This window comes from Chiloscyllium plagiosum, unplaced genomic scaffold, assembly GCF_037043375.1.
Source record: "Chiloscyllium plagiosum isolate Xiang-an unplaced genomic scaffold, Cpla_swu_hap1 HiC_scaffold_29, whole genome shotgun sequence".
NCBI lineage: Eukaryota > Metazoa > Chordata > Chondrichthyes > Orectolobiformes > Hemiscylliidae > Chiloscyllium > Chiloscyllium plagiosum.
The window spans coordinates 9,627,933-9,644,290 of record NW_028270167.1 but is presented as its reverse complement, the minus strand read 5'-3'; the positions used below and the strand labels follow the sequence as shown (position 1 = coordinate 9,644,290).

The 16,358-nt window shown below is 41.4% G+C and overlaps 1 protein-coding gene across 14 annotated transcripts in view; it reads right to left on the bottom strand.

The window, feature by feature from the left end:
* Window positions 1-16,358, bottom strand: part of cep164 (centrosomal protein 164) — a 215,000-nt gene that overhangs the window by 147,231 nt on the left and 51,411 nt on the right. For 9 of the 14 annotated variants that reach the window (XM_087976366.1, XM_087976367.1, XM_087976364.1 and 6 more), the window contains 2 exons: window positions 8,804-8,915; window positions 4,156-4,360 (listed from right to left, as the gene is read on the bottom strand). In XM_087976366.1, coding sequence (XP_087832492.1) covers window positions 4,156-4,360; window positions 8,804-8,915 — 317 coding nt within the window. Of the gene's footprint in view, window positions 1-4,155; window positions 4,365-8,803; window positions 8,916-16,358 lie in introns of all 14 variants that reach the window. The other 5 variants (XM_087976368.1, XM_087976369.1, XM_087976370.1 and 2 more) reach the window with 3 other exon arrangements.

Below are 16,358 nucleotides of genomic sequence, written 5' to 3'. Positions count from 1 at the left end.
TATTCTGAATTGAGTTACTTTTCTGAAGATTTTCAATGGGTATTTGCTTGTTTTCTGTGTCACTGAATACAATTACCTGCTCCTCAAGTGCAAATGATATTCTTTTGTTGTCAGGCTGTAGCGTTTCTGCAAATGTCTTACATTTTGTTGACTTCTTTGGTATGTTAGCTGGCTGTTTACTTATTGCATGTCCTAAGCTCATTCTATCCAAATTGGAGTCAGAGAAACTCCAGCATGTACCTGCCTCAGGACCTTTCCTGGTTTCTTCCGGCCTATCCAGATCACTGCGACTAGCTATAAGTCTTGAACTGAAAGAAACTGTTCTTCCTAGAATTTCCTCGAGATCTGCAAATATTTTTTGATTATCATTTTCTCTTTTAAGAGGTTGTAGATTACTTGGGAAATTGACAGTTATAGATTTATTGACTAGTAATGGCTTCAAAGATGGTTGCAAGGGCCTGACCTCTTTCTGGTCTGTATCCTCAATCCTAATCTGAGTATCAGGCAAACACTCAAGACTTGCAAAATGGTGAAGAGGATCATGAGCTAGGTTACAATAAGATGAAGAAGGAAGTATTCCTGGTTCTAACTGGTTTCCCTAAACAAAGATAAAAAAAGGCTTGAAGATAATGTATAATTCAGCTAGGAGATAATTTAAATATTTCCTCTCCTAACTGCAAATTATGCTACATGTTGCTACTCTGTTTACGATTATGGAACTTTGTTGACAGGCTAATTCCCTATTGTCCAATATTTCAGAAAAGTAAACAAACCTCTACATTGATAGCTACTATTGTATCTGCAACCCCAAACAAGTGGGATTTTTTTTAAAAAACCCGTTTATAACATGGAAAAAAGTGGAGAAAGGCTGGACACATTGCAGTTATCATTTTAGACTGGTTTAATTTTGCTATGCTATATTTTTTCCACATATCATATATTTTAAAAAACTGACAAAAGCATAGAAATAAAATACAAGCTGGATAATGAATAAAAAACTATTTTAAAAGATTTAAAATATAATAGTAGCCCTGTTCTGCTGTAAGATTATTTTTCACTTCACCATTTAGATCATTACTCCACAAGATTCAGGAGCAGAATGAGACCATTCACCCTATCAAGTCTGCTTTGCCATTTGATTGTAGCTGTTACGTTTCTCAGCTCCATTCTGCTGCCTTCTCCTTGTAACCCATGAACCTCTAACTAATGAATAACCTATCTGTTTCAAGACTTGGCCTCAACAGGAATGAGTTCCATAGATTCATCACCCTCTGGCTGAAGAAATTTCTCCTCATTTCAGTTCTGAAGGATTGTCCCTTCACTCTGAGGTTGTGTCCTTGGGTCATAGTCTCTCTACTAGTGGAAAGTAGGAGAGATGGAGAGTAGGAGGGACTTTTTCCACCTCCACTCTATCCAGGCAAGTCAGGATTCTTCAAGTTTCAATCAGATCCCCTCTCATCTTTCTAAACTCCAAGTACAGAGCCAGAGTCCTCAAACACTCCTCATATGACTAGCCCTTCATTCCTAGGATCATTCTTTGTCTTCTGGACCCCCTCAAAGACCAGCACTTCCTTCCTTAGATACACTTCCTTCCTTAGGGCCCAAACTGCTCACAACATTCCAAATGTGGTCTGACCAGAGCCTTATACAGACTCAGCAGTACATCTCTATGCTTGTATTTTCACACTCTCAAAAGAAATGCCAATATTGTATTTGCATTCCTAATTGCCAAATGAATCTAAGTGCATACCTTAATAAAATCTGAAACTAGGGCTTTCAAGTCTCTTTAAACTTTAGATTTCTGAACCCTTTCACCATTTAGAAAATAGTCTAAACCTCGATCTCTATCTAGTCTTCCTATCAAAGTGCATAACCTTATAATTTCCAACACTGTATTCCATTTGCCACTTCTTTGCCCACTCTCCTCACCTGTCAAGTCTTTCTGCACTTCCCCATTTTCTCAAAACTATCTGTTCTCCCATATCTTTTTGTGTCACCTGTAAACCTAGCTCTAATGCCCTCAGTTCCTTCATCCAAATCATTAAAGTATAACAATGAATAGTTGTTGTCCCAACACTGACCTCTACAGAACTCTACTAGTCTCCAGTTGCTATTCTCAAAAAGACTCCTTTATCCCCTGCCTTCTGACAATCAGCCAACCCTGCAAGGTTCATCTTATATGGCTCTTCTGGAAATCCAAATAGATCACAATTGGTTCTCCTTTGTCTAACACGTTTGTTACTACCACAAAGAACTCTACTAGACTTATCAGGCATGACCTGCCCTCAATGCTGACTCAGCCCCATTTTACCCTACGTATCCAAGTATTCCACAATCTCATCTTTCATAATGGTTTCTGACATCTTACAAACAACCAAGGTGAGGTTAACCTGCCTATAATTTCCCATCTTCTGCCTCTCTCCCTTCTTAAAAAGCATGACATTTGTCATTTTCCAGTCATCTGGGACCCTGACTCCAGCAATTCGTGAAAGATCACCACCGATGTCTCCACAATCTCCTCAACTATCTCCTTCAGAACCCTGGAGTGTAGTCCTGGTGATTTATTCACGTTCAGACCTGCCAGCTTTGCCAACACGTTCTGCTTATGATCTACTTAGTCATAACAAATAGATCGGTAAATCAAAGCTTTAAAACTACAAAAGTCCAATCAGACTAATCATTTATAGCTTAGAGAACGGGTTTAGTGTCAACATTTGCTCCTTAAATGACAAAGAGACATAGTATTTTAAAATCGAAGTTCTCACGTTCTTGACAGAGTTAAAAAAATTATAGAAAAACAAATTTTATTTCAGTAAAATAGAAGCGGAAGATACTGGAAAACGCAGCAGGTGAGGCAGCATTCATAAAGAGAAAAACAAAGTCAATATTTCAAATTAATGAAATTCGTCTTTCTGAGTTCTGATGAAAGGTCATTGACCCAAAACATTCATTAAACATTAACTCTTTCCATTTCTGCATAGATGTTGTCTGGCCTGCTGAGGTTTCCAGCATTTTCTGTTGAAAACATGGATGTGATTCTGCAGTCCTGTACTGAAGCAGAGCACTGTTTGGAACAGTCAGGGTCACATGTGCAGTAATCCTATTTGCAGCTGTCTCTTGCTTTGTAGCTGCAGCTTTGCCATCTGAATGTAAAATCACCTTCATTCTTCTAAAATCATCATATTTGCAAAGACTTACAATTCAGCATCATAGTAATAACATTTTAAAATATATATAATTATTTTAATAGTCATGCTAACTTGCAGGTGACAAAGACTCTCATAATCACTTAGACCTTTTTCTGCGATAAATAATTGGAACTTGAAATTACAATATTTGCAACTCGTATATCATATTTTGTCATATTTCTCCTCTGAAAAACAACTAGGAGAAATAGGAATTGCAGTTCATACTTGAATGAGTTACTTTGTGGAAAGCAATGTTTCATTCACACTTAATGCTAATTAAATATGAACTGTGAATATTAATTGAGAAAAGTGGTAGTGCAAGACACCAAAGAAATGATTGCATTGAAGACTGAAGAGGATTTTCAAGTCTTTATTAAATTACTTTGATACCAAATACTTATTTTGCATAACTACAAATAAAATTTCAATTTAGAATGTCTTTGGTGCCTCAAACAGGAATTTTAAAAAAACCATGTCTAATGGCTCTGTCCATTTATACATCAAATAGCTGAGATATAGCGAGAATACTTATATAGAAACAAGTTACAACAGAGAAACAGGCCATTCTGCCCAAATTCATCTACAGATGCACAAGTTTGATTGCACTATGTGCTAAATTAACTCAGTTAGAGAGACAATTTGTCTAAATACACTTAGGTTAGGGAACAAGTGGATTCAAGGCAATTTGACCAAGCTCCCAACCCAAATTTACTACAGAACACATTGCCAAAAGTATACAATTGTGAATAACAAGTGAGCTTGGGACCCAGCAAAGAGCTTGTTGATGATCATTGTGGATAATGCTACTTCTTCGAGATGACCACCAGCACCTGTGGAACTGTACAGCAGCAAGAAGATCAATGTCTTTTAAGAGGGGAGAAATTAAAGGTGGAATTAAAACAGACAAGGATGGAAAAAAAATACACAGCTGACATAACTAAATTTGGATTCAAGAATTAAGACTCACTGTGGCAGATTTAAGTTGGTCTTTTTCTTTCTTCTCTTTTTTTTCCTTCTTCTTTTTCTTTTCTTTCTTTTTGCTTCCACTCAGAGCTTGCAACTTCTCACGCTCCAAAGAAACCAGATTTCGATACTGTTCATCACACGGATGATCCCAAGTTGACTGGCCCGATACAAAGTTAAAGTAATAAACATCTCCAGTGACATCTTGGCTGCCTCGGACAAGAGAAATTAATCATGCAAAAATGTATTTCTTTTAACCATTTCCAAAATCCATGATAGGAGAAAGTGAGGTCTGCAGATGCTGGAGATCAAAGTTGAAACTTTATTGCTGGAACAGCACAGCAGGTCAGGCAGCATCCAGGGAACAGGGGATTCGACGTTTCGGGCACGAAAGAAGGGCCTGTGCCCGAAACGTCGAATCTCCTGTTCCCTGGATGCTGCCTGACCTGCTGTGCTGTTCCAGCAATAAAGTTTCAACAAAATCCATGATAATCTAGCTTTTCTGTGATAACATCACAGTTTGATACCATGCTAGTTATCATTGACACACAGAAAGCAGAGATAGACAAAGGAACTCGTATTGAGAAAACAGCAACAAAATTTCAAGTTTAACCCAAATGATTGGTTGAGTTATGATAGAGTATTAGATGTATTTTACTTTACCAAACACTTGTGTAAAGCTACAACCTAACCCAACTATAACAAAACACCTGTGCTTCACATCTTCTTAGTTTTAGTTTGAATTTAGTCATGCTATTGAGGATAAATTTGAAATGTTCTTGTACAATAAATAATCTTTGAGCAGGTGGAATGAGTGACACAGTGAAATGACCATGGCACAGAAGGTTAAAGGAACATTTATCCTGTTTCACACAACTTAGGAAAAAACTGGATAAGTGTCTGGCAGGATAATAAATAAGTGTGTTGCTGGAAAAGCACAGCAGGTCATAGAGTCGTAGAGATCTACAGCACGGAAATAGACCCTTCAGTCCAACCCGTCCACGCCGACCAGATATCCCAACCCAATTTAGTCCCACCTGCCAGCACCCGACCTATATCCCTCCAAACCCTTCCTATTCATATACCCATCCAAATGCCTGATTGCCAAATTCCTGATGAAGGGCTTATGCCTGAAACATCGATTCTCCTGCTCCTCGGATGCTGCCTGACCTGCTGTGCTTTCCCAACAACACAGTCTTGACTCTGATCTCCAGCATCTGCAGCCCTCACTTCCTCCCAAGGTAATAAATAAGCCAACATGGAGAAAGTGCAAGAAATGGAAAGAGTAGCTGGCTCAAGCTGAAGAGTACATGATGGGTCAAAGAGCTCCCTTCATTCTCTGCAGCAATTTCTACCATTTTATCAAACCAAATAAATTGCTACTGCTATTTTTATACAGAAAACTAGTGAGATGTAATTTTGAATACTGTGTTTATTTCTGAGTGTTCCATTTTCAGAAAGACTAGAATGGGTGTATAACAATGATTTTTCAGGGTTATTGGAATGAACGGACTTGGCCACAATGAAAGAGCAGGTAAATTACTTCCACACTGGCAAAAGGATGGGTCAGAGTATGGAGACAACAACGTTGCAATTAATCTGCAGATCAGTTTGGATGCAACTTGCCCATTGAGAGTGCTTTATGCATAAAATTAACTCCAGTTGGGAACGAGTATAATGTGAGAGCAAACTTGATCACCTAAACAGATAGTCCTTGCTCGTATGCAAAACAGGAGAGAAAAATATATCTTTAATGATAACGTATTAAAAATTTAGGCTAATTCAAACACAACATTTTTAGAAGTTAATCCACAGATGAAATTTAAATTTTAGATCCATTTTTAATGTCACTTAAGATCAATTCATCACAATATAAATTACTATACTCTGGACCAAATTTTAAGAGGAATATGACTTTATTAACTGATTTTATGCAGGCTGCACTGAACTTTAAAATGGTGCATTTATGACTAAACAAACACTGTCTATTCTATACTGAAACTTATAATTAAGCAATAAATGTCAGGAGCCCAGAGTATACAAAGGAATAAATGGCTCCTGTGTGCTTCCTGGCACTTAATCATCAGGCAGCAGCTGGTTTTATTTTTTGCCAGGTGAACACTAGGCTGCCAACATTTATTGCTGATTGGTTCATTTGAATTTTTAGAGGATGTGCATTTTTAATTTATTAGTTAAAATGGAAGCGTTATGAAGCTACTGTGTAACATCAATACAGTTGTTTACATAAAACCAACTTGGATACTCTCACCAATTCCTCCCGCCCAACTACTTTCCCTCGTTTGCAATTCTTTTCTCTACAGCTTCCTGCACTGTTTTTAATGGTGTTGAACTTGTGCAGCTATGCAAACAGCATCATTTTATTAGGATCCAATAAAACAAAAGCTAAACAAGAATGAGGTTACGTATATTGCAATAGTAACTCTGTAGCACTGATACTATTTTCAAGATGTGACTGCTACACTGTAATTTGTACTCGGTTGGAAAGTTAATATTGTATGAATAAAGCACCGTCAGTTCAAATACCATAATCCTGCTTTATGTGAAATACCTCTCCTTTGTCTTTTGCATGTAAACACTCATGATTTTTATGCAAGAACACAGTGCATATCTGAGCAGTATAGCCAGACACATTGGCAAATTCTGGTATATTCAGACTTGGGCATTCTGTCATTAATCTACAAAGTCTATTAAAAAGGGATTTATGTTCTCAAACATGAATGTCTGAATCCTTGAGCAGGAATTAATGGGTAAAAGGAAATACCCATTCATAAAGAACAGCTGTCTTTACAGTGTTTATATGTGCAACATTTTTCTTCAGATACTGGAGGAAGATGGAAAAATAACTAACGTGTTTTAGGTAATGAGTCTAAGTAGCCAAAATGCCCAGGCACCATAATGGACATGTGTTGCAGCAGCAGTTACCTGGCTTCTGGGCCAGAAGGTTTAGCTTCAAGTCCCGCCTTAAGATATGATGACCACAGAGATGTTTAGAAAATGGTCTAGGTACATTACATAAATCAGGATCAGTACTATTCTTACATATGGGCAATAGGATGCAATTCAACCCGTTAAGCTGTTCCACTATTGGATCACATTATGGGTGATTTGTACCTCAACCTAACTAGCCCATCCTTGATAACCTCAGTGTCCAGAGCTTTTGTAAGGAAGCGGGTTGTTTTTTGACTGGAAGGAGATGGCAACAGCAAACAAACAGTTCCAGACTTGACTGAGCTCGGACTTTCTTCATTGGAGAAAAGGAGGAAGAGAGGGGACCTAACTGAGGTATACAAGATAATGAGAGGCATAGATAGAGTCGATAGCCAGAGACTATTTCCCAGGCAAGAAATGACTAACACAAGGGGTCATAGTTTTAAGCTGGTTGGAGGAAAGTATAGAGGGGATGTCAGAGGTGGGTTCTTTACACAGAGAGTTGTGAGAGCATGGAATGCGGTGCCTGCAGCAGTTGTGGAAGCAAGGTCATTGGGGATATTTAAGAGACTACTGGACATGCATATTGTCACAGAAATTTGAGGGTGCATACATGAGGATCAGTGGTCGGCACAACATCGTGGGCTGAAGGGCCTGTTCTGTACTGTACTGTTCTATGTTCTAAGGCACAAAACAGCTTCCAAATAGTGCTCCTGAATAGTTGAGATCTAATTTTAAAACTTCACTAATTTGCTTGAAATATCGTTCACCAGAGAAAATAGTTTCTCCATGCCTACCCTTTCTAATTCCTTTACCTTCTATAATACTAGATGATCTGCTCTGCCATTGAAGACAAAAGGAATATACTTCAAACTTCTGTAAGTTTTTAAATCCTACTGTATAAACTGTCCAGAAATGTCATACCCAGAACTGAATGTAGTACTCAAATGCATCTGACCAAGGCCTAACACAACTGAAGGATAATTTCTTTCCCATTCTGTTATGACCACTTAAGATAAAAGCCAATATTCCATCAGCCTTTTCTACACACACTTCACTTTCAGGGGATTTGTGTTCACTGATACCCAAATCCTTTCGCTCCAGTCCAGTTCTTAGTCTGTCATCATTAAAGGTTGTTAGAATGTGAAATGTTGTGTTCTTGATGTAAAATCAACTGAGATGTTTAGCTACTTACTTAGGAAGGATATTAAAAGAATTGGAGAAAGTAAGTGTTGGAGAGGAGGGATTAAATAAAAAAGAGTTGTCACAGCGATCAAAGTAGGTGAGCAAGCCTTAGTGGTCAACCAGATTCTTCTTCATTCCACATGACAGAGGCAGCAGAATTTGGACTTACAAATATTACATGCAACTGGGATATTACCAGAAAGAAGCTCGGAACATTCTACATGTATAGGAGAGAGATTGTAATCTCTAGGCATATTCATCAGTGTGGTAGTAAGCTACAGTAAAAAACAACCTTCATTTCACTACGTTATAAATATACTTCAACAACTCAAACTATTATCACAATCAGTGACAGACATGTAACTATCAATAATACATAATCCAAAATTCCCTCATTTGACAACACCCAAGTTTGGAAGGACTCAACGCACAATAATATTGTTGTATATTTTTCACTTCCATATTATTATATTTTCTTAAATTGTATTGAAAACTTAAATGGTCTGCTGTCAACTTACCAGGGTTTCCATTCTTGGGGCAAAGGTGCTACAATGCCTTCTCTTGCTAACCACATAAGCTCTGGCTCATTTTCAGGATCAATTCCTATCTCACGAGCATACTCCTGGATTTCTGAAGAATATTAAACAAGTTAACAATTCTTTGTAATCACTTAAATATTAAGTAACAATTTTAATAATTCCTTCTACTGTGGCTTGAAAAGCTCAGGGACGAGACATTAAAGAAGCAAGGTGTTCTTCAGACTGGAAGTTTGTGGAGAGAAGATACCTCTAAATTAATCAGAAAATAATAATGGAATTTAACACACTGGTTTCCTACAAATCCAGAGAGCATATCATCTTGTAAGAAATATTGGAAGTGGAGACACTAACAGGCTTAAGTCATATAATTTCAATCCTTTCATAGAATCCCTACAGTTTGGCAGTGGGTCATTCGACCCATTGAGTACACACAGACTCTCTGAACAGCATCCCACCCAGGAGCTTCGAAATCGACGTTTCGGGCAAAAGCCCTTCATCAGGAATAAAGGCAGTGAGCCTGAAGCGTGGAGAGATAAGCTAGAGGAGGGGGGGGGGGGGGGGGGGGGTGGGGAGAGAGTAGCATAGAGTACAATGGGTGAGTGGGGGAGGGGATGAAGGTGATAGGTCAGGGAGGAGAGGGTGGAGTGGATAGGTGGAAAAGGAGCTAGGCAGGTCGGACAAGTCCGGACAAGTCATGGGGACAGTGCTGAGCTGGAAGTTTGAAACTAGGATGAGATGGGGGAAGGGAAATGAGGAAGCTGTTGAAGTCCACATTGATGCCCTGGGGTTGAAGTGTTCCGAGGCGGAAGATGAGGCGTTCTTCCTCCAGGCGTCTGGTGGTGAGGGAGCGGCGGTGAAGGAGGCCCAAGACCTCCATGTCCTCGGCAGAGTGGGAGGGGGAGTTGAAATGTTGGGCCACGGGGCGGTGTGGTTGATTGGTGCGGGTGTCTCGGAGATGTTCCCTAAAGCGCTCTGCTTGGAGGCGCCCAGTCTCCCCAATGTAGACGAGACCCCATCGGGAGCAGCTGATACAATAAATGATATTAGTGGATGTGCAGGTAAAACTTTGATGGATGTGGAAGGCTCCTTTAGGGCCTTGGATAGAGGTGAGGGGGGAGGTGTGGGCACAGGTTTTACAGTTCCTGCGGTGGCAGGGGAAAGTGCCAGGATGGGAGGGTGGGTCGTAGGGGGGCGTGGACCTGACCAGGTAGTCACGGAGGGAACGGTCTTTGCGGAAGGCGGAAAGGTGGTGGGGTCTTTTTGGAGGTGGCGGAAATGTCGGTGGATGATTTGGTTTATGCGAAGGTTTGTAGGGTGGAAGGTGTGCACCAGGGGCGTTCTGTCCTTGTTACGGTTGGAGGGGTGGGGTCTGAGGGCGCCGAACCTTCACATAAACCAAATCATCCGCCGTACAAACCTTCGCATAAACCAAATCATCCGCCGACATTTCCGCCACCTCCAAAAAGACCCCACCACCAGGGATATATTTCCCGACCCACCCCTTTCCGCCTTCCGCAAAGACCGTTCCCTCCGTGACTACCTGGTCAGGTCCACGCCCCCCTACGACCCACCCTCCCATCCTGGCACTTTCCCCTGCCACCGCAGGAACTGTAAAACCTGTGCCCACACCTCCCCCCTCACCTCTATCCAAGGCCCTAAAGGAGCCTTCCACATCCATCAAAGTTTTACCTGCACATCCACTAATATCATTTATTGTATCCGCTGCTCCCGATGGGGTCTCGTCTACATTGGGGAGACTGGGCGCCTCCAAGCAGAGCGCTTTAGGGAACATCTCCGAGACACCCGCACCAATCAACCACACCGCCCCGTGGCCCAACATTTCAACTCCCCCTCCCACTCTGCCGAGGACATGGAGGTCTTGGGCCTCCTTCACCGCCGCTCCCTCACCACCAGACGCCTGGAGGAAGAACGCCTCATCTTCCGCCTCGGAACACTTCAACCCCAGGGCATCAATGTGGACTTCAACAGCTTCCTCATTTCCCTTCCCCCATCTCATCCTAGTTTCAAACTTCCAGCTCAGCACTGTCCCCATGACTTGTCCGGACTTGTCCGACCTGCCTAGCTCCTTTTCCACCTATCCACTCCACCCTCTCCTCTCTGACCTATCACCTTCATCTCCTCCCCCACTCACCCATTGTACTCTATGTTACTCTCTCCCCACCCCCACCCTCCCCAAGCTTATCTCTCCACGCTTCAGGCTCACTGCCTTTATTCCTGATGAAGGGCTTTTGCCCGAAACGTCGATTTCGAAGCTCCTGGGTGGGATGCTGCCTGAACTGCTGTACTCTTCCAGCACCACTGATCCAGAATCTGGTTTCCAGCATCTGCAGTCATTGTTTTTACCTAGCATCCCACCCAGACCCATCCTGCTACCCTATCCCTATAATCCTGCATTTCTTAGCTGACACATCCCTGGATACTATGGGCAATTTAGCATGGCCAATGCACCAAACCTGCACATCTTTGGGCTGTGGGAGGAAACCGGAGCACCTGGAGGAAACCCACGCAGACACAGGGAACTCCACACAGACAACTGCCCGAGAGGGGAATTGTCCCCAAGTCTCTGGCACTGTGAGGCAGCAGTGTTAACCACTGAGGCATGGCATTGGTCTTCTTTTGCTTCTATATTCTCTCTAAGTTTATGACTGAAATCAGTGGTACATACTGGTTAAGAAAGAAAGAGCTTAGGTAGGATATGAATTTTCAAATTTGTGCTCAGATATCAGATCGGCCACAATTTATATACAGAACCAGAATTTTCCTCTGCTTCATATATCTCATTGTACTGAAAATATCTCATTGTACTGAAAGATGTAAACTATAAAGCACATTCTGGTTAAAAAGCATCAACTAAAGATTCACACTGTGAATCACAAGAGCAGCCACTACATTTCTGAGCATGGCAAATCAACGCATGCACACTAAACAGTCACCATCAGTCAAAGTTAGCTGTCTCATGCTTGGAGAGATCTATCTATTGTCTGCTGCATTATTGGTTGTGTCATCTTTATGCAGAAGAGAACTCATAATTCATCTCCCGCAGCTACAAGCCACAGATTCATTGTGACATTAATCTGTTGCAAAAAGCTGATGAAATAAAATCAGGAGTGTGAAAATATAAATTGAAAGGTCCCAAGTATTAAGCCACAAACTTCAACCCAACCTTTTCCAGAGATTGTGCCAAAGGACTCAAAGTATTATTGTTACTATTTCCATAAAAAAGACTTCTCAAAACTCCGCTCTTTGATAATGCCTTTGGCTACCAGTTCGAAACCTCAACTGCTCAGAGCCTGATTACTTAGCTATACTGATCACATAAGGGACAGAGAGTATAAATAATAGTTTTTGTAAAACTTTGTAATTTTAAAATATATACAGAAGTATATTAGAATTAGAAGAACCCAAATAATATTGTTGGTAAATATATTCTGTAGTTATGTCAAAGACATGCAGATCAGAGGGCTTCAAATTTAAGCCTTAGTTTTCATTGAGTTAAATGAATGATTCTAGTCAGTAAGAGTGGAGACAATAAAACCCATCCCAAAGAATTGAAAACACAATCACAGGATTCCCACTGCAGTTCCTGAAAAATACTTGTGGTCATCAAGTGAGAACAACAGCAGATAGTCCCACTGTCTGTGATGTCAATGTGCTACATGGCTCCTGGCATGAACTGGAGAAAGACAGATATTTAACTACTGTTGTGCACATGTAACAAGTTCAGCAGGTAACAGGAAATCAAATGAAATGTTGGCTTTTATTTCAAAGGGAATTCAATAAAATACACAAGGAAGTCTTGCTAAAACTATACAAGGCAAAGGTCAGACCACACCTGGAATATTGTGAACAGTTTTGGTCCCCTTGTCCAAGACAAGACATAGTACTGACATTGGGGCAGTCCAGTGAAGGTTCATAACATTGATCTTGGAGAAATGTTCTTATGAGAAGTAATTTGGGCCATTACTCATTGGACTTTTGAAGAATTAGATGCGATGTTAATGAAACATGTGAAATTCTTAGAAGCTTGACAGAGTAGATGTAGAGAGGCTGCTTCTCCTTGTGAAAGTGAAGATTGCAGATGCTGAAGATCAGAGTCGAAAGTGTGTTGCTGGAAAAGCACAGCAGGTCAGGCAGCATCCGAGGAGCAGGAGAATCAACGTTTCGGGCAAAAGCCCTAGAGTTTACAACCAAACAAAATATCTCAGAGTCACCCATTCAAGTCAGAGATTAAGAGGAATTTTTTCTCTGAGGGCAGGGAATCTGTGGAATTCTTTACTGCAGAGGGGGTTCAACGCTGGGCCATTAAGAATATTCAAGGCTGAGACAGGGATTTTTAATCAGTAAAGGAATCAAGGAAAAGACAGGAAAGTGAGTCTGAGGATTATCAGATCAGCCATGTTCCCACTGGATGGTGGAGCAGACATGACGGACAAAATTCTCCTCCTAAACCTGTGGTCTTAAACTATTCACTTGCTTTCAAAAGAAGAAAAAAAGAGGGAAAATAGGAGTTAATCATGAAGCACGATTATGCTGTTGTCCGATATACTGTGGATAGGATATGCAAAGTTTCAATAAGATGTACAGATTTTAAAAATTGGTTACATTGAGACGAAAGATTTGGCTAACCAATCAACGACATCATGCTGAAATGAATAATCTATAACTGGATAAAGGCAGTTATAGAGTAACTAAAAACAAATTGGGCAATGCTGCCCTCTACTGCAAATGTCCCTGTACTACAAAATGCTGGAAGGCAAGAACATTGAAAGGCACATCAGCCATTTCTTCAACCATAAATAAACCAGTTGGATTACTGATCAGTTACATAGTTGGTGAGCTTTGTATCCATGAAATGGACACAAAGGTAGAATCTTCTCAGCCCACACAGAGCTTTAGGAAGGGCGGGTACGAGCGCTTAACTGGGTTGGAGGGCAAAGTCCTGCTCCCTGATGGCAGTTTAAAGTTTTGATATCGAGTTCTCATAACCTTGTCAGTAAGGTAGTCTCTTCATGGGTGGGAACCTGTTTTATATTCTTTAGCGTATCACAAACAATCATCAACATCCCAGCCCACTGGAAATATTCTCACAGGTGCAATGTTGTTCGGCAGAAATGAGAAAAACACGTTCACAAACCTGACTATACATTAGGCATTTACCTGGCAGAGTTGACTTCTCTTTCCAAGCTCCACCCAGTTCAAGTAATTTCAAACCTTCCCAAATAAGGCATTTCTTTGCTCAAACACTTAATGCAAGGGGAAAAGTCTCAGAGTCAAAAAGTCTGCCCAAGCAAGGTAACCAGCTTGGCTGAAGCCTGCCCCAGACAGGTTTGCTGATAAACAGGACACAACCCAAACAGTTAGGATTAAGGGACATTAGGTAGAAAGCAATGGTAGGGAACAAAATGTAAAGGGCGTTGTTGTGGGAGGCACTGAGGGATTAGACACCGGACACTGAGAAGCAGACAGAAGGGTCAGAGCGAGGGGGAAAGGGGGACAAGACAGGAGGGTCAGAGTGAGGGGGACAAAACAGGAGGGTCAGAGTGAGGGGGAAAGGGGGACAAGACAGGAGGGTCAGAGTGAGGGGGAAAGGGGGACAAGACAGGTGGGTCAGAGTGAGGGGGAAAGGGGGACAAGACAAGAGGGTCAGAGTGAGGGGAAAAGGGGGACAAGACAGGAGGGTCAGAGTGAGGGGAAAAGGGGGACAAGACAGGAGGGTCAGAGTGAGGGGAAAAGGGGGACAAGAAAGCACTGCATAGTTAGCCTGGGGAATACAATGGGACAATTAAGTCAATTTGGTGAAATCAATAGGTGACAGTGTCAGGTTAAGCCTGAGGATCTGAATGGGGGCAGGATTTAAAGAGCTGGAATACTTCGGGAGATAATGAAAGGGTCGACAGTCACAGAAGGAGTTTAAAGAAGGACAGATAGGAAACCAGAGTAAATAGAATAAGACAACTGCAGTCATGTGGGAGAAATGTATACTGCAGAGGAGGAGGGTAGAGGGTGATGACAAGGACATTACTACGTCCTATGATTCAATTAACTGAGAAGAAGGGCACCAAATACTTAATCAGCAGAGATGGTGGTGCTGTTGGGGGACTTGAGTGGTTTGGAGGGTGGTCTAGCCTGGAAGAAATCATGCAGGAGCACTCACAGGCCTGTGTTTCTGCAAGTGAAGGACATAGCCATGATACTGTTATATAGGCTGTGCATTCCAAGATTGTAAAGCTATATTACAGGGGATAATGAAGATCACCAGGAACCAGACTGAGCTCATTGGCACATACACGAAAAGCTACGTAGAGATAAAGTCTACAAAGGTCCTGCAAGTGTCAGAATGATGAGGAGAACAGTCGTGGGTTATGCTGACGTGCCTGACCAGTTTGAGGTTGTGTATGGAGCAGCCTGATAAGGGCCCAACAAGTAGCTTGACTATGTCAAGATCTCAAATGGAAAACAGAAATCTCATTTCCTGGCTGAGTTATAGTCATATAGCACAGAAACAGACCCTTCTGTCCGACCAGTTCCAACTAATTCCAACTAAACTAGTCCCACCTGCCTGCTCTTGGTCCACATCCCGCCAAATGCTTCATATTCATGTGGTTATCTAATTGTCTTTTAAACAATGTAACTGGACCCACATACGCCACTTCCTTTGGAAGTTCATTCCACACATGAGCCATTCTAAAAAAAATTGCCTGTCACGTATTATTTAAATGTTTCTCCTCTCACCTGAAAATTATGCTGTCTAGTCTTGAAATCCCCCCACTCTAGGGAAGACACCTGCCATTCAGCCTCAGGGGGTGGTAAATCAGGTCCAAGTCTATCAACAAACTCTATCAACAAACACATTGACTTGGACTCAATTTACCACCCCCTGAGAAAAAGAACAGGAAATGACATCACCATAGGAAATGACATCACCAGCCCAAAGAAGCCCAAACATATAAATAGAAAGCAGGAATCATCAGCAGTGCTTTGTCCGGAGGCTCAATGAAGATGTTACCTAGTATGGTGACGAAATGTCTGAAAATGAACCTTCCAGCTCAATGAGTAAACCTACATCCAGAACCCCAACCTGAGCTACAAATCTTCTCAAAACTCATTAACTCAGTGAAAGGAGCCTGAGCCTATCCAGCCTCTCCTTGCAACTCAAACACCTTTTTGATATTGATATTTAAGTATATATAAATCAAGATTTTGATAATTCTTCAAAGGTCAGTACTTCCTTACCAAGGTTTGGGCAACTTAGCATTGCTGCAGTTAGGTGGAAGGAGGAGATGAAGATGGGATGCTCAGGGCCAGAGCATGAGACTCAAAGAGCTGGAGCTGCAGACAAGGAAGCAGGGTCCGAAGACGGGAACCAATGAGCAGTTTCCACTTGTCAGGGAATCTCAAACTAGGTGCTGCAGTTACAGAATACGGGAACACTGCAAAGGAATTTCCTATCCCAGAGGATAGGAAATGGCTGCAATTCTCTAGTCAAAGATTTGCTAAGGTTAAATCAATGCAA